The sequence below is a fragment of the Bos javanicus genome, chromosome 26, assembly GCF_032452875.1.
Source record: "Bos javanicus breed banteng chromosome 26, ARS-OSU_banteng_1.0, whole genome shotgun sequence".
Lineage (NCBI taxonomy): Eukaryota > Metazoa > Chordata > Mammalia > Artiodactyla > Bovidae > Bos > Bos javanicus.
The window spans coordinates 22,177,158-22,194,937 of NC_083893.1; the positions used below are offsets into that span (position 1 = coordinate 22,177,158).

General features: G+C 41.2%; 1 protein-coding gene across 12 annotated transcripts in view; it reads left to right on the forward strand.

Annotated features, from left to right (window-relative positions):
- The window catches only part of BTRC (beta-transducin repeat containing E3 ubiquitin protein ligase), a 175,726-nt gene extending 159,026 nt beyond the window's left edge, over positions 1-16,700 (forward strand). For all 12 annotated transcript variants that reach the window (XM_061403184.1, XM_061403185.1, XM_061403189.1 and 9 more), the window contains 7 exons: positions 400-518; positions 2,194-2,443; positions 2,930-3,048; positions 4,275-4,385; positions 5,788-5,866; positions 9,997-10,189; positions 12,081-16,700. In XM_061403184.1, the coding sequence (XP_061259168.1) occupies positions 400-518; positions 2,194-2,443; positions 2,930-3,048; positions 4,275-4,385; positions 5,788-5,866; positions 9,997-10,158 (840 nt within the window). In that variant the 3' untranslated portion in view covers positions 10,159-10,189; positions 12,081-16,700. The remainder of the gene's footprint in view (positions 1-399; positions 519-2,193; positions 2,444-2,929; positions 3,049-4,274; positions 4,386-5,787; positions 5,867-9,996; positions 10,190-12,080) is intronic.
- The last annotated feature ends 1,080 nt before the right edge of the window (positions 16,701-17,780 follow it).

The window sequence follows — 17,780 nt, forward strand, 5'->3', positions numbered from 1 at the left end:
TCTAAACGATATTTCCAGAAAGTGAAAGTTTTAGATTGTTTCTAGTCCGAAAGCCAAAATCATTTCCTTAAGAGAAAAATGCCTGCTTCTCCCCAGAAGCTCATACATATGGATAGTGCTAGGGTTAAATTCTCTCCTTGAAGTGCACTGAATGGGCTGTTACTCTTTTGGGCCCTCACATAATTATAGGCCAACCCTGTTCCTGAATGAAAAGGATCAAGTCTGCATTATACTGAAGCCACATATGTAGAAGTGTTTAGCTCTACCTGCAGAAAAGAGTGCATTCCACACTACTCTGGGCTTTGATTCTTTGGGGGAATCAAATACATAATAGGGCCTGCAAGTCTCTGCACCACCCCATTATCATGGTGATCAAAAGGATCTTGTTTGCCATCCTAGATCTGGGATAAAAGCACACTGGAATGCAAGCGGATTCTCACAGGCCACACAGGTTCTGTCCTGTGTCTCCAGTATGACGAGAGAGTGATCATAACTGGGTCGTCGGATTCCACGGTCAGGTAGAAACTTTCAAATGATCTTTTGAACTCTGAAATATCAGATTCACTCTGTTCTGCCTTAGATAGTGATTTTGTTTGTATCTGCATGAACACAATTATGAAACTTCATAACCAAAGAAGAATAAGCAATCAGCTCCCCCCATCACTGTGTCAGTCTAGAACTGGAAGACTTGATTTAGGAATGGTTATGGTAAGTTTACATTTTTGTACATTTAAGAAACTACATATTCTGTTTTAGTTTGGGGGAATTATGTATTATAGAAACTTGGTAAACTTTGCATTTTTTACAAAAACTACCTCACAGGGGAATGACATGAATGGAATGAAGCCTTCCTTTCAGGTGGTTATAACTGTAGTACAGGCATGCATTATCTCCTTTAAAATGTGTACAGGTGAGCAATACTTTCTCTTGCCAGCCCCTCCCCTGCTGTCCCTGCAGTTTTTAATTGCAAGCTTCACTCTGGGAGGGGCCTTCAATTTCCAGAGGCGTTAGTGATTTGATGACACAGCCATTATGCTGCTGGAGTCCAGTGTAGCTTGAGTTCTGGGTACCAGCAGAACTGCTGGAAACCTCTGTTAGGAATTTTGCCTTGAGCTAAAGGATTTAGCAAACATAATGCATCAAAAGTAACTTTAAAAAAATAGGGAGAAAAAAAGCAGTTAACTGCATTGTTAGATTCTCTGAAGTTAAATGTTTACCATTCCGAATTATCCTCTGTGAATAGAAAAGGCTATTCGTGTTTTCTTGTCTTTTGACTTAAAGACATAGCAAATTCAGTTCATAGAGTTATCAGCATTTAACATTTATTGGTGCTTGTGGAGTGCCTCAAGGAAGCTTAAAGATTGTAGAGGCTAATATCGTTTATTGGACAAGGGAAAAAATTATTTTTAAAGAGAGAGGGTTAAATTGGAAAAAAATAAAATATGTTGTAAAAAAACAAAGTAAGTATACAAAATGAGTGATGAAAGTAAAAGACACCTTCACAAAAATTTCTCAAGCTATCTAAGGGTCCTGCACTCTGCTGTGAAGCCCGTATTTATATTGGGGTGGCTGGTCTTGATCCCTACACTCATTCAGAGCACAGAAATCAGGCCTTATGTTTAGAGTCTAGGTAATTTTACGCCTTGATCTGTGTGGTGAATACTAAGGCCCAAGATCATCAAGCTCAAATCCACAGTACTAAGTCAGTCTATTACAGAAAATTCTTGGCCTGAATCAGTTCTAGGACCCGAGGGCTATCTGTGGGACCACCAACGCTGCAGTTATTAGCAAAATTCCCACCGGTTTAAAATGTATCAGATTAAATGTCAGAAGGTTTATGATAATCTTGCAGTTTGGGACCAATTTGCTGGTGATGGTCGCTGCACCCTCATTTCAGCACCCTGCAACTAGCCCAGATTTCAAGTTCTGTGTCTTAAGGATGGCATACTGGCAGTATCCCATCCCCTTCCTCTTCCCGCTTTCCCAGTCCAGTCCTCTAACTACCACTTCCCCATGGCCCATCAGTAGACTTTACCTCAGCTCAACTTTAGAGCTACAAAAGGAGAGTAAGGTATACCATTAACTGTGAGAAATAGGGTGGAAGGGGTGGGCAGTGAGGTAATCCAGTACTTAAAATAGATTGTAGCATGAATTTCACCACAATCTCAGATAACCGTAATATTTTTGTTCCAGGGTGTGGGATGTAAATACAGGTGAAATGCTGAACACATTGATTCACCATTGTGAAGCAGTTCTGCACTTGCGTTTCAATAATGGCATGATGGTGACCTGCTCCAAAGACCGTTCCATTGCAGTATGGGATATGGCCTCCCCAACTGACATCACCCTCCGCAGGGTGCTTGTCGGACACCGAGCTGCAGTCAATGTTGTAGACTTTGATGATAAGTACATCGTTTCTGCATCTGGGGATAGGACTATAAAGGTAATGAGGCATTTTTCAGTAAGTCCCCACCTTAGAATAGGGGAGTTCATACGGATATCTTCTCAAGGACAATTTTATATTTAACCCTCACTGTAGAATACTTAATATTTATTTAAATCAGATACTAGTTTATGTAATGAATGAGATAGATCATGTGACAATTTGGGTTAGGTTTTTATTCCTGTAAATAATGGTGAGTATGAAAAAGGCAGGGGTAATTTTAGGTTCAAGATTTGTCTGCAAGGCGAGACTAACCCCATAAGAGTACATCAATCTGAGGATTTCTCATATGATAGCAACCAGCTATAAATTAGCCCTATATTACTGTGAATTAAACTTGTCATTTGGGGTTTGATTTGGATTGGTTTAAGACGTTGAATTTCCCCTACTAGTTCAGTCCCATTTCCTGCTTCCCTAAAACTGCAGTTGCCATAGATTTTACTAATAAAAGCACCAAATCAACAGCCAATGCCATTTCTGTTTCAGGTGTGGAACACAAGTACTTGTGAATTTGTACGGACCTTAAACGGACACAAACGTGGAATTGCCTGTTTGCAGTACAGAGACAGGCTGGTCGTGAGTGGCTCATCTGACAACACAATCAGGTGAGCAGCAGGTGCCCTTGCCCAGAAGGGATCACTGTTATCCTGCCGTTTATTGTTTGTGCACAGACCAAACGAATTGTCGACTGTGTTCTGTTTATAATAAAACATTTTTTAGTTTTCTGTGGCTTCTTACAGGTTAAAAGTTTGCCCCAAGCAGAGAGACAGCACAGCAAAGTCTTTTGTTGATGTGTTTCCTTCCTGTAATAGTTTTATCACCAGATAGACCTATTTAAAATGAACTGCTTGAATGAGGAAGTGAGCGAGAGAAATAAAAATGGAGGTTGAAGGCTCTTCCCTAAATTTCTCCTGTCTGCAGTTGATAAGTGCTAATAAATAGCTAAAGGGCTTTTCTCTTTGCCAGTGTTTTAAAAAAAAGAAAAAAGATTTGTTCCCCTACTCTAGTAGTACAATTTTGTACAAAGTTGTACAATTTTGGGTTTTTTAGCATTACATAATGGGCCAGGGAGCTACCAGTCTTTGAAATTATGAACAAATTATGAAGAATCCATAAATTGAAGTACTTTTTGTTGTGTTTTCCCTTCATGAAAATGAATGATGCACAAATGCATAGAATTTGAAAGATTTATCAACCCTCTCCCCTCCTTCAAAGCAAGTACTAAAGGAATGAAAAAGCCATTGAAATAACGACAGACAGATATTGTCATATCTAAGATTAGCATTCCTAGAAATCATGTGGATTAGTCAGAAGGCATACATAATTCAAATTAGTATATAAAAATGTTTGAGAACTTACTTTGCATTTCTATTATATGAGAAAACTGTCCGGAACAGTGGGGTGAAAGCTGAGGGTGTCCTCAGTGACAGAGGTACACATATTTTGTGAGAGCAGGATGTCACCGTTCCTGCATCTCATTCTTACTCAATTGTGGTTTCCGAAAACATTATGTTTCTTGGCTTGGCCCTTTCCTTCTTAGGCAACTGTGTACATTAAATTCATCTTTTATATTCCTTGGTGACCCTGATTACAGGTTTATATGAAGCTTGATGCTTTAAAAATATTCACAACATATTTGAACTTAAATCGTACATTTTTCTGCTTATATGGCAGAAAGTAAATAAATTACACTGAAAGTAATACATTTGTATATGAGTGTTGATTGGTTTTTATATTTTGGATATTTTAAAAGACATATGATACATGTTATAACATTCCAAGCTTAGAAAAGAATGCATGGAAATTCACTCAACTCAATGTTCTCTTTCAGATTATGGGACATAGAATGTGGTGCATGCTTACGAGTGTTAGAAGGCCATGAGGAATTGGTGCGCTGTATTCGATTTGATAACAAGAGGATAGTCAGTGGAGCCTATGATGGGTGAGCGTGCTGACAGGGTTTTTAAAAGTTCTCTTAATCCCCCCTGCCTTAGAATGTTAAACATAGCTTTTCCTTGTCTCCATAAGATTATAGATATCACAGAAAGAATCTGATACAGTATTCTTGTGTCTAATCCATATATTCACATCTCTTTTGTTCACCCTTTTCCAAATAATCTTCCAGTCATTTAATTATACTTGTTTGCTCATGATTTTCATTAGTATTTTGGATTTTTGTTCATATATTTATTTTTTCCCTATAAAGCAGAGAACTGGATAAACCCTAGTATATCAGGATATGGATATAAAATAGTGACTTGTTAATAAAATTGAAATGTTGGAGGATAGTATCTTTGGAGGGGGCTTAGTATGGGAGGGTCTTGTCTTCACTGTTGGCATTTCAGTCACAGTGTGTTAAATAATCTTACTTTCCTTCAGTCTGCTTTCCAGTGGTTACAGACTCCGTTCATGTTGTGGATGGATCCCACATCCAGTGACGCTAATAAGCACATCGTATATTCTTACAAGAGTGAACTCGCTTATGAAATTCTCTCTGCCATTTCTTCTCATCAGGGTGCCTGATGTGGAGGACGGGAAGGCCATAGTTCAAATATTGGCCACTTTTTAAAAATATGAGAAACTAACTTACAACTTTTTCTTAGTTTACGAGCTGGCTGTACTTGATTCATTAAGACAACTCAAGCAGCAGTAAGTGTTAACAGACCCATTTCCTCTGCTTTGAGTCACCCATCACTGTCAGACCCTTGGGAAGTTGTTGGGGGTATGACGACATGTTTCAGCTAAGTCCAAGGTTGTATTTTTCTTACTGCCCTGGTTTTGATCTGTACCCTTTTCTTGGGTTTTGTCTGTTACCTACCTTGAGGAGACAGGACATACAGTTGATTCATAGAAGGGCTAAACTTTTCTTATTTAAATATTGTTTATATAAACTCAGAGTCTTACATGGACCCCAGTCCTCTGATATGTGTGACCTGCGCCACTGTCAGAATTGACCAGAAAAAAAAATGCCTCAGAGTTACAGGTTTCTAGGTCTAAGTGATCTCATCTACCATTAAGAGTTCTAATATATAAGAACCCCTTTTGACCCCAACGTATGGTGTGACTTCACTGTTCACTCTCTTCAGTTTGTTTAAAGCTAACCTATTTCTTGTTTTTAGGTTAATCACATACATTTTCCCCTTTTAAGACTAATAACCTCTACCCAAGGATGAATACATGAACTGAGTCTCCAAATCAAAAACGTTTTTATATATCTTGTGAGCTGCATTTATCATAAAACTATCTACACCATATATATTTATTACCGTGACTTCTTGCTATTTTTCTTGTGTCCCCTTAATTTTGCTTTTTACTAAGATTTTGGTCCCCTTTTTGATCTTTAGAAAAATTAAAGTGTGGGATCTTGTAGCTGCCTTGGACCCTCGTGCGCCTGCAGGAACTCTTTGTCTACGGACCCTTGTGGTAAGAGCCTTATTGTTTAGAGGGGTTTGAGGAGCAGGAAGGGGAAGAAATTAACATTGATGTGCTGTGGAATACAGATCTGGATTTGATAGTTAGAACCTCACAAAGTCTACTACTAAGTGGAAAGGCAACCAGTACTTGACAATAAAATATGTTTATATAGCTGCCTTTCATCCAAAAGTGCTTTAGAGACTGTATATGGAGAAGAATGTGGCAGCTGTTCAACAGCTGCACAGCAACTCTACACAACAGTTTAGTACAGGAAGTGAATAAGAATTCTGTATCCACTAGAAACAGTAGGGGGTACTTGGGGAGAGAGAACATAATGACTCAAATTGGAACCTGTCCAGAATCTGAGGACCTGCACACCTGTGCCTGCAAAAAGTGCCACGGGAGCCTGCATGAACCCCCTGCTCCGCCCCTGAGTTCACTTCCTATTTAAGGAATGCTGCCTCCAGCAATTCGAATCCTGTCTCTTTTATTCTGTTATACCCCGTGGCCCAAACATCTTGACATTTGGGGAAAGACATGACTTAGAAGGAAGAATGTCATCTCGAAAGCACCAAATTCTTTATCATGGTGTTAGCCAAAGGCCCAGATCAGAAAATGGCCCAAAGGTTTGAAAGCTGCTTCCATGACAGAAAGGTAGGTGGGGTATCATGGAGGACAGAATCTTCTGCACAACTCAGGAAAAGATGAGAGCAAGGATTTGAAGCCTATCCTGAATCCTGCCTCTCAGCACTTTAGGCAGCCTCTGCTCTGGAGAAGAGAGCTGTACTTTTGTCTTCCTTGTTGGATGTAAAGCTCATTCTTTTAGCTCTAGACCTGTTTTACCTGCATGTTTCACACACGGTTTTTTTAATGTATATGTTCACTCATTTGATTTTTGAACTATAATTTACATACAGGAAAATTTGTTCCTTTTTTTCATGTACTTCTATATATTTTGCATAGAAATTTGCAGTTTTGTAAACCCCACACTCAAGATATAGAACAGTTTCATCACCTTAAAAATGATACCCCTTCATATTAATCCCCTCTCCTCAACCCCTAGCTACTGTCCCTGTAGTTTTGCTGTTTTATAAGTGTCATATAAAATTATATTAATGTAGCTTTTGAAAAAACTTCTATTTATATTTAATCTTGGCTGTGCTGGGTCTTCACTGCTGCGTGGGCTTTTTCTCTAGTTGCAGCGAGTGGGGCTGCTCTCCAGTTGCGGTGCTCAGGCTTCTCATTGCTGTGGATTCTCTTGTGTGGAGCATGGACTCTAGGCAGGTGGGCTTCAGTAGTCGCCATGCGCAGGCTCAGTAGTTGCGGATCCCAGGCCCTAGGGCACAGACTCAGTGGTTGCAGCACACAGGCTTAGTAGCTCCACCGCAGGTAGGATCTCCTAGACCAGGGATCAAACCCATGTCTCCTACATTGGCAGGTGGATTCTTTCCTGCTGAGCTACCAGGGAAGCCCATATTTATGTAGCTTTTTGCATTTTTCTTTTTTTTTTTTCACTTCTTTTGAGATTGATTCACATTGTTGCATGTGCTAATACTTTGTTCCTTTTTATTGCTGAGTGGTATTCCCTTGTGTAGATGAACCAGTTTCTTTCTTCATTTACCAGTTTAAGGACATTTTTGGAATGTTTTCAGTCTTTGTGATACTGAAAACATCCCAATATAGGCTTTTGTGTGTACATTTTTTTCTTTCATTTCTCTTGGGTGAATACCTAGAAGTATGATTTCTGAATATACATTGAAATTTAAAAGGAACTACCAAGCTATTTCCCAAAGTAGCACTTGGGGAGTTTGCAAATGTAAACCCATTTCACATTTCCACTAACAATGTGTGAATGACCTATTTTTCCACATCCCTGACAGGACTTGGTTTTATCTGTTTTTAAAAACATTACAGCTACTTGGGTAGGTATGTAGTTTTAATTTGAATTTCTGTGATACCTAATGGTATAGAACATCGTTTCCTGTGCTTATCTTCTTTTGAAGTGTCTTCAAATCTCATCCTCATTTATTTATTGAATTGTCTGGTTTTTTTAATAGATTAATTGTGATATAATTGACATACAATAACATGGACATATTTAAAGTAAAATGCAACTTAATAAATTTTGACATATATACAAAACAGCGACATCATGCCAACCAAAGAGTGACTATATCCTCATGCCCACAATTACATAGTAATCCCTCCTTCCCTTAACAACACTGAATCTTCTTCTAAATAAAGACCACTTATTTAGGCCTTTTTAAATTTCTCAGCAATGTTTTATAGCTTTCAATGTAAAGATTTTATATGTCTTCTGTCATATTTATCCATAAGTATTTCTTATTTTTAATGCTATTATAAATTATATTTAAGATTTTTCATTTCTGGATTGTTCATTGCAAGATATATAGATACACTTCTTTTCCAATCTGCATACTTTTCATTTTTCTTTTTTATTTTGTTGTACTGACCATCAGTACAGTGCTCAAAACAGTTGGTAAGAATGGATATCCTTATTGGTCTTTTACCATTTTATATAGATACATGTTAGCTAGGATTAGGAGATTCCTTTCAGTTCCTAGAATAGAGAGCTTTTATTAGGAGTGGATAGGGTTTAGTTAAATGCTCTTACCTGCATCTGTCAAGTTGGTCAGTGTGGTTTTCACCTTTATTCTGTTAATTGTTATGTTTTTGAATACATTGAGTTTTGAATATTAAACTGTACAGATCCCATAGACATTAAAAGGATTATAATAAAGGAATGCTATGAACAATTCTGTGCCTTCCAAACTGATAACCCAGATGAAATGGACCAATCCCTTGAAAGATACAATATTCCACAACTTAGGAAGAAATAAACATTCTGAATAGACCTAACCTTATTAAAGAAATAGAATAAATAATTAATAACTGTCCAAAACAGGAAGCACCAAGCCCATATGGGCTCACTGATGAATTCTACCAAATGTTTAAGGAAGAAATTATACCAATGCTCTATCCTTTCCTCCAGAAGATAAAAGCGGTGTGAATATTTCCTACCTAATTATGTGAGGCTGGCATTACACTAATCCTGAAACCAAACAAAGATAAGAAAACTACAGATATGTCTACCAATATGTCTTATGAACACAGATGATCATGTATCTAATGAGCTCATTTACATCTTGTAAAGAATGTAAAATAGTGCAGCCTCAATGGAAAACAGTATGTGTATGTATGCTTAGTGGCTCAGTCGTGTCCGACTCTTTGTGACCCCATGGACTATATAGCTCACCAGGCTCCTCTGTCCATGGGCTTCTCCAGGCAGGAATACTGGAGTGGGTAGCCATTCCCTTCTGCAGGGGATCTTCCCAACCCAGGGATCGAACCTGGGTCTCTTGCATTGCAGGCAGATTCTTTACTATTTGAGCCACCAGGGAAGCCCAGTTCCTGTGTGTGTGTGTATGTATATATATATATATATATAGAGAGAGAGAGAGAGAGAGAGAGAGAATAGAATAGAATAGAATATTATCCAGGCTTAAAAGAAAGGAAATGCTGTCACACACTACAACATAGATGAAACTTGACATTATTTAAGTGAAACAGGTTTATACCTGCTTTTTAGAACCAGTTGTTAGATTTTCATGAATTCTGCAAGCTGGTTGAACTCAGATGGATAGCTTGAAATTGGCTAGGATAGAAAATTTTAAACTATAAAATGTGGAAATGCTTTTACAAATTGGGGATAGTTAATTGATAAAGATATACCAGCACAGTACTGCTTATTGCTCATCAGCCCTTGGCCTATGATTGTAATAGAATCCTAAAGATACATAGAAGAGGATAAAGCCTGAGAGGTGCTGAGGAATGTTCTCATTGAGGCTAAGTCTAGGAGAGTTAGCAATGAGAAACTCGTGTACTGTTTGACATGTGTCAGCTCCGGGGAATATTACTTTGACTGTATATGAAATCAACTACCCATTATTTGGCTTTTATATCCTGCCTTTAATCCAGATTAAGATTTTTATCTGTATTCTTGAAATGGTCAAGAAGACTATCAGCTTTAGCCTTTCCATAGAGTCCTTTTGACATGTTGCTGAATTTGTGTTCTTTTGATTTTGAATAGTTCAAAAGTTCTGTTTCTGCTTCTTTAGGAGCATTCTGGAAGAGTTTTCCGACTCCAGTTTGATGAATTCCAGATTGTCAGTAGTTCACATGATGACACAATCCTCATCTGGGACTTCCTAAATGATCCAGCTGCCCAAGCTGAACCCCCCCGCTCCCCTTCTCGAACATACACCTATATCTCCAGATAAATACTCATACACTGACCTCAGACTCACCCAGGTATGAAAAAGAATTGTGTACATAGCACTGAGGGTAAGCGATGGAACACTGGCGGTAAGGTATTGTGAGTTCATGGAGCCTTCTCATGCCCTTTATAACTCCAAGTCCTGTGATACAGAAACTGACACCACGAGACAGGGCTGGGCTGCACCCTGGATGCTGCCCTTGACTGAGGTGACCAGCCTCAGTCCTTAGATAATTCTTGAGCTAGGTCTCGATGATCCTTGTGTAGTAGAACTAATATTCCTGCCTCAGTCACCTAGTCGGATTGTTAAGGAAATGAGATTTAAATCAGTTTCAAAACTAAGAGTATTGACCCCAAAGCCTGTGGCTTTGTAATTCCCAGATCAAACTAGTACCTAAAAATGGAGACCCTTTAACCCAAGTAGATAATCTGATGTTGGAAAGAAAAAAATCTCTTGGCAAAATAGCACACAAGGCTGCCTTCTCATAGCTCTTATCAGTATCATTTGATTATAAAAGGTAGCTTTTCTCTGTCCCCCTTATCTGCATTCCCTGCCCCCTCCAACTGTTTTTTGACCTTGGAAGTAGCTCGAGTTGGTGAGAACTCCGATACCCTCCCACTCAAATCTCCATCCTGTCTCTAGGGCAGAAGAAGATCCTAATATTCATCTTAACCTATATCTCTGGGATACTCAGATCATACCTGATGGTCCTGAGCAGATCAGATATAGGTCAACACTAGTTTGGAAAAACTGTACTAGCTACTGGGAAATATTGCCATTATTGTGATTTCTCATTTCCTATACTTGCCTCTGTTCTTGTGGCAGGAGCACACATTCAGTACACTCTTCTGCGTATCTTTCTGCAGTGGTTCTTCTGAATAGGGTGTTGTTGGGCAAGCTTCAGCACTCACTTCTCTCACAGAGGATGTGCTGCTTCCTCAGCCAAGGCACAGAGACAGGCTTGGTGAGAATCCTAGCCATGTGCCCTTGGGCAAACAACTTCCCCGAGCCTTAGTTTCCTTGAGAATTGTAATACCTACGACGCAGAGCTGTTGTGAGAATCAAACGTTATGCGTAGAAATCTTAGTGCTTAGCACAGCGCCTAGCACATAACAGACCCTCAATAAAAAAAAAGTAACCATTAATTAGTATCAATATTGAAATTGTCATATAGGTATCCCCTCCTTTTGCCAAAATGTTGTCCTCCTCAGATTTCAATGGCATTTTGGCTCTCTGATTGTTTACATTTTCTTCTTTGTCTCACTCCTGAAACTTAGACATCCACTAAGAGTCTGTCTCAGGCTTTTCTTCCTTATCTGAGTTCCTTTCTTTGGCTTCCTTATCTCTCCCCAAAGCTTCAGCTCTCATCTCCAATTTGTATGTGTAGTCCCAACCTCTGCCTTAATCTCTAGGCCACATTTCCAATCACTACCTACACACCTGTCCTTGACGGTACCAGGGGCTCTTCTGGAGCACACATCTAACACTCAGGCTCTCCCCTCATCTACACTACCAGTGCCCTCCAGCCAAGCAGCCAGAGAGCCTCCCCCTACTCCCTCACTTTTTTTCAGTGGCATACTGCTTTCATGGCAGTATGAAACTCAGAGCTGTCCTCACCTGCTCTACCATTATAAGAATCAGGTGAAAGCTCAGTGCTACACCCACCATAGTCATTGTTAATCTCTAGACATCAGAGTCACTCTGCATGAGCACTTAGAGTCCTAAGCATGTCAGTGAGCCCTGCTGAGCCCCCAAACAGGCCATGTAGCCTTTGACAGAAACTCCTGTGTGGCATGGACAGAGAGCAGGTATTAGGAAGGACCTCTGAGCCTTTCTCCCAATTGACAGCTATTTTAATATTCTCTTAGAGAAAGTGAGAAATACAGGAAAAGGGACTAATGACTCTGTGCTCTGTTTTCACACAGGACTCATTAAAGTTGCGGTATTTAACATATCTGCCAATACCAGGATGAGCAACAACAGTAACAATCAAACCACCACCCACTTTCCCCGGACTAGCCGAGGAGCGGGGCTTTAAGACTCCTATTGGGACACAGTTGGTCTGCAGTCGACCCAGGATGGTCTACTCAGCACAGCTGACTGCTTCCATGCTGCTATCAGAAGATGTCTTTTATCTTTTGTGAATGATTGGAACTTTTAAACCTCACCTCCCCTCCTCCTCTCCCCTCCACACCTGTTTTTTCCTCATTTGGTTCCAGACAAAGATGACTTATAAATATATTTAGTGTTTTGCCAGAATCTCTCTTGCTTTGCTGTTAAGCAGAAGAACTAGTTTCCCTGTGTAGCCTACTGGGAGAGAGCCACTTCTAGGGGACAGGAAACGCAGCTTCAAGCCAGACAGCACCCAGTGTCTCCCTGTAAACTGCAGGCATGCCCAGCACCCAGCAGGACCTGCCCCAGCCCCACTGTGCTTAGGAGGAGGCAACTGTCTGTTTAGCCTCTGGGGCAAGAAAGAAAGAAAACAAGAATATATGCCCTGGAAGATCTGGGCCTCTTTCCTTCCATCTCTTTCTCTGTTTCTGTCCCTCTTGCCCCTTGCTGCCCCACTCGCCTTCAACATGTTTCTCTGCTCCACCTGAGAAGAAAAAGTATGAAGAAAGTATCCTCAGTTATCATGAGGCAAATGAGGAAATGCAATACTTAGAAGAGTTAAAATGCTCTTCAGTCAAAATTTCAAACCTAGGCTTTGGCCGCAAGTGACCCTTTGTGGCAGCAATGGATTCTCAAACATGGGACTCATCATATTTGCAACTCTTCTCTCTTCCCCTTGTTACACAGCCCACCCCTACCCCCAGAAGGGAGGCGGCAGAAATTTCCTGGGCTCCATCAATGGCCACATCTTTTCTGGACTCAGCAGTCTCCTGGATTCCATGTAGAGTGTGGAAAGGAGTTGCTGATTGCATTTCCTCTCATTAACAATTAGATGTGTAATAAAAAGCATTGTACTTCATCTTAAATCACTGCTAAGGCTCAGCCTACAGAAAGAACTGAAATGGCCGGAGCCAGTTGCTCGGTACTTTGCATAATGGTTCGCGTCTCTGATTTCTTCATCAGGGCCTGCGAGTACCCAAAGCACCTGTCTCTTTGCCAAGACCATGGTCAGACTAGCTTACCAGGTGGTCAGGACTAAAAGGTGATGTCTTTTTCACTTAGGCCAGTAAATATCGTCCCTCAAAAACCAAGCTAATCATCTCAGCCTTGCACTGCAGAACTTTCCTTCTGCTTTTCCAAACCTGGTATATATAAAAGGCAAAGCTGCCAGAGAGAGAGAATCAGGGTGAAGTTTGGCATACAGGGTTTATTAATGGTGCAGAAACTGCCTTCTCTTTATTTTTCTTCCTCCTCCTGGCCTTATTTTACTCTCCACTCTCCCCAGCCAATAAAATTTCTCTGGCGGTTGGTGAGCAACATAAACAAATGAACTTCAGCAAGGGCCAAGGCTGACCAGTAGGAGCTTCAGGTGAGGGCATGTGTGCCCCAACCTGGGAGCACAGGGAGTACTATCCACGTGTGCCCCACTTGTTTTCCAGGTCAGGAGTGGGCCTGCACCAGCCATCTCATGGGACACAGACACACCCATCAGTAGCCGCAAGGCCCAGGGCAGTCTCAAGGGTCCCTTGGAAGCTGAGTTGACAGGCCCATTGTTTCCATACTAATCAACGCAGTTGAGTAAAAGAAAAGCCTCTCTTAACCAGCTGGTGTAAAATTTCAGTGGGAGCCTGTAGCAGGTGACCTCAAAGCCAGGCCACTTTAGTTCAGCAAGGGAGGTGGGGAGAGAGAAAGCCATCCTCACTCTTCCCTCTGCTTTGCCAGAAGGAATCCTCTTTCCAAAATGTGCTCAGACTGAATGTTTTTGTGTAGTGAGAGGCAGACTGTGCATATGCATTTGTCCTTTCCTGCTTTATGAGTGCTTTTAAGCTTTTAGTAACAGGTTAAAGAGAGAAAATATTTTCCAATGTAATGATATGTCATTGCCAGGGAAATATTTTCTGAGTATAATACCCTTACCAACTACCCACATGCTAGAGAAATGTCTTCTATTTAGCCACTATCAGGGTTCCTTGTCTATTGTCTTGACTTAATGGATTTTGATTGGTTAAGGATTTTCTATAGATGAGGCAGAGGGTTGACCACCCTGAAAAACACCCAGGTCAGGCACTAAAGAGGCAATGGATTTTGAACTGTTTCAAAATATTGTCCAGTAGCCATAACTTTACCAGCCCTTCTCTTATATGCTGCTATTCAGAAGTGGAACTGCGGAATAGTCATTGGTGCCCGGGGTTTTGCTCGCCCCTAGAGGTTCAGTGTAAGCTATGTTGTTTCTAAGACCATTTTGAGAGCTTGTCCAGTACATCATAAATGAGATCAAGAGTGGACCCTGCAGTCTGAAGCCCATCAGCTCCATCAAGGATATTCTGCAAGTTGTCCTCTGCTCCTGTTGGAAATGGGAATGGAGTTAAGTGGTCTGAAAAACTTGAGTCAGTCACATTTCTCAGCTCTGGGGGTCATTTACCAGTTCATTGTAGAAGAAATAATCAGGTAAGTAGAAGTTCATTTCCAGAGAAGGTAAATCCCACTTACCATCTCTGCATGATTTCAGTGGGAATTGATTATCACTAATCCCCAACTGGGCTAGAATAAATGTAAAGTTTGACCTTTCTAAAAAGAAAAGAGAAACAAAGAAGTCTTAACACCTCCAAAGAAATGGTAGAAAAGGAAGTGAAGGTGTCTCTGGGCTCTTCCCCATTGTAGATTAGTCTCTTCTCAATAAAATTCCATTGTGGGCCTGCCAGAAACATTTCATAAAGATAGAGGAATCGTGTTCAAAAGCAGGTGAGGAGCATGTGCATGCCCCTGTACCCGGTTGCTCTATGGGCACTTGTGAGTTCTCTGTTCACACTGGGGCTTCTTGGACAAAACCAGCATGCCTTGCTACGTGTGTGTATTTCCACTGCTGAGAACATCCTTTTACTTCCCTATGTGCAGTGTGAAAGTGGACATGAATTGTGAATGGGAGGCCTTTTACACTTGTCTCTTGGCAAAATTCTTTCCAACGACTCTTTACCAGAAATTTCAGAGACAGACTCTCTGGAATTCTACTGACAAGTAATAAAGTCTGGCCCTCATAACTTGTTTTGGGGAAGGATCCTGGGACCCCTAAATCATTCTGTTTTCTGCTTGAGTAAGAAAAATCCTTTTTATTTTTATTTTGTAAAACCAAAAGTTGAAGAGAAGAAAATATGCACTCTTCCATTTCCTGGTACCCACTGGTCTGAACAGCTGTGGTTACTTAGCACTTGGTCATATGTGGAAATTCAGGGCTTTGGGTGGAGTGGTCGGGGAGATAGAATATTAATAACTAGGGCAACGTTTTCTTCCCTAGAATTATACACTTTGGTACTGCTGGCCTTCTTGGCATCTTACATGGTAACACCTTCCTGCCTAGAATAGTGCAGGCCAGAGAGGCTAGGCTGCAAACTTGGTTCTGGAGGAATCCAAGGTACTTCAGGTGTAAAAGGGGCTGTTTAGATGCCCACTACCTGTCTGATGATCAGGTTTGCCATATGACTTTAATCCACATTTCTGATCTCCTCCTCCATTTCTCTGAGTTCAACAGACTTCCCACGATCTGGAGAACATGAAAGGGTGCCCTTGCTTTTCTTTGCCTTCCTCTCTTCCCTTCTAGAGTAACCCTCACTTCTATCAAATGTACCCGAACCTGCAGGCTGAGTTCATCTCCCCAGACTTGATCCACACAGCTGATCGCTGACAGACCACAAGCCCCTTCCATTATCCATAGACTCAACATAATCTGTGCCAAAAAGACAGCCGTCTCTTAGTAGAATAAAGCTGAGTTTTGCTTCTTGTTATTTTTACCTGTAGTTCATTTGTGACTTCAGAATCCTTGAAATTGAGGAGAGAAACCAAAAAAGTGTGATTATGGCTACCTGATTTCAGGTGGAACTTAATGCATTGATATCCAGAAACCTCTTCTGTTGGAAATTGAGTACCTATGATCTAAAGTTTCCTGGAGGTGGATGACATCTGCCAGCATCTCTCCAGCCCACCCTTAGCTTCCGATTGGTTCTGTGGTTGTGTGTTCAAAGGTCAGTGCAGTAAACAGCATTATAAAGCATCACCTCCCCTCTGTCCCTTTCCCTTTCTTGAACGTTGATGGGGGAAAAAAAAATACAAGGTTAGATCTCTGGGTACCAAGGACACTAACACTTTCCCAAATCAGTGATCACTCAAGCCCAATGCAGACTGTTCTGAGGGATGTTCACTTGACTCCAGCTGTGGGGCAGGCCTGGCAACAAGTGGGAGCCTCCCTGAGAGCTTTTGCTCAGCCTTTGTTCTCTAGACTCTTCAGTACCGACTGCTTTGACTTTTGTGATTATGTCATGGTGATGTGTAGTCAATGTACCGATATGTTCACAACCTAGAATCATGATAATATAGTGTGTTTTTTTTTAACTGTTCAGAAAAAAAAGGTAACTTAATTACAAATATAAGATTAAAGTGAATTTTTTGGGTGTCTTGTCTCTTTACCCCAACATCAAGAGGACAATGACTTTTTCAATATAGAAATTGAGGGAGTAAACAGAGACCTTTTAAAGAAAATCTGATATGAAAAAACAACATTGAGAAGAGTCAGGGCCAAATGATATGAGTAAATGTGGGGACCCAGGCATACAATTAAGTGTTCCATGTTGAATTAAAGCCAAGGTGATGTCTAATTTGGGAACTGGTCACCATAGCCTTGCCCAACCAACCTGAGCCCAGAGCTTAAGTTTTCTTCTGCCTCCTTATCAGGTGAAAAGACTTGGGTATCCCCTGCATCCCATTTGATCAATTTTGAGATGGGAGAGCTCACATTTGGGACTAATTTCCAGAGAGATTCCAACAAGCTATAAAAATGAAGGGAGGAAACTCACCCTTCTTCCCTGCTTGAATCAAACCTAGGGGAGTGGGTACCAGGTTGCAACTAGACCCCTCCCTTCTGGTGTCACAAGCAAGAACCTTGGCAAAATTAACCCATCCTTGTTTGCTGTCTATGGGCTCTTAGTTGTGATCCTTCCTGCCTGACCAGGCTCCCTGGCTTGTGGTCCCTGGATTGACAGCTGCGGTCATTACAGCCTTCTCCGGCTGTTAGATGACAGGACCCTGGTGCCGAACTATCCTTGCTAGAACAGGAGCACGTCAGGAGCTAGAACAGAGCATCAGTGCACCTTGACATTGTGCAGATGAGGAATGTGAGGAACAAGAAAAGGGGCTCTCCACACTGCCGAGACCACACTGGAGTCTCCTCCCTGAGGGTGAAGAGAGAAGGGGAGGAGTCAGCAGAGACCACTGGGGCCACTGGCATTGGCTCAGTGGTCGCTTGTAGGCTGGACTTCTGAGCCCAGAATTAGGCAGAGGCTGGGCCTCGAGGATTATGGGTCTCACCCTGAAAGCCAGTGTCAGATCATTCCCCACAGGAAGACGGGTCAAGGGCACACTTTGGAAAACACCCTGAAATCACAGTTTCCTAAAGCAGTGCTGGGTCTGGACTCCCTCTCCCCTTCAAAACGTAAAGCTCTGCCACCATCAGCAATGACTAGAGA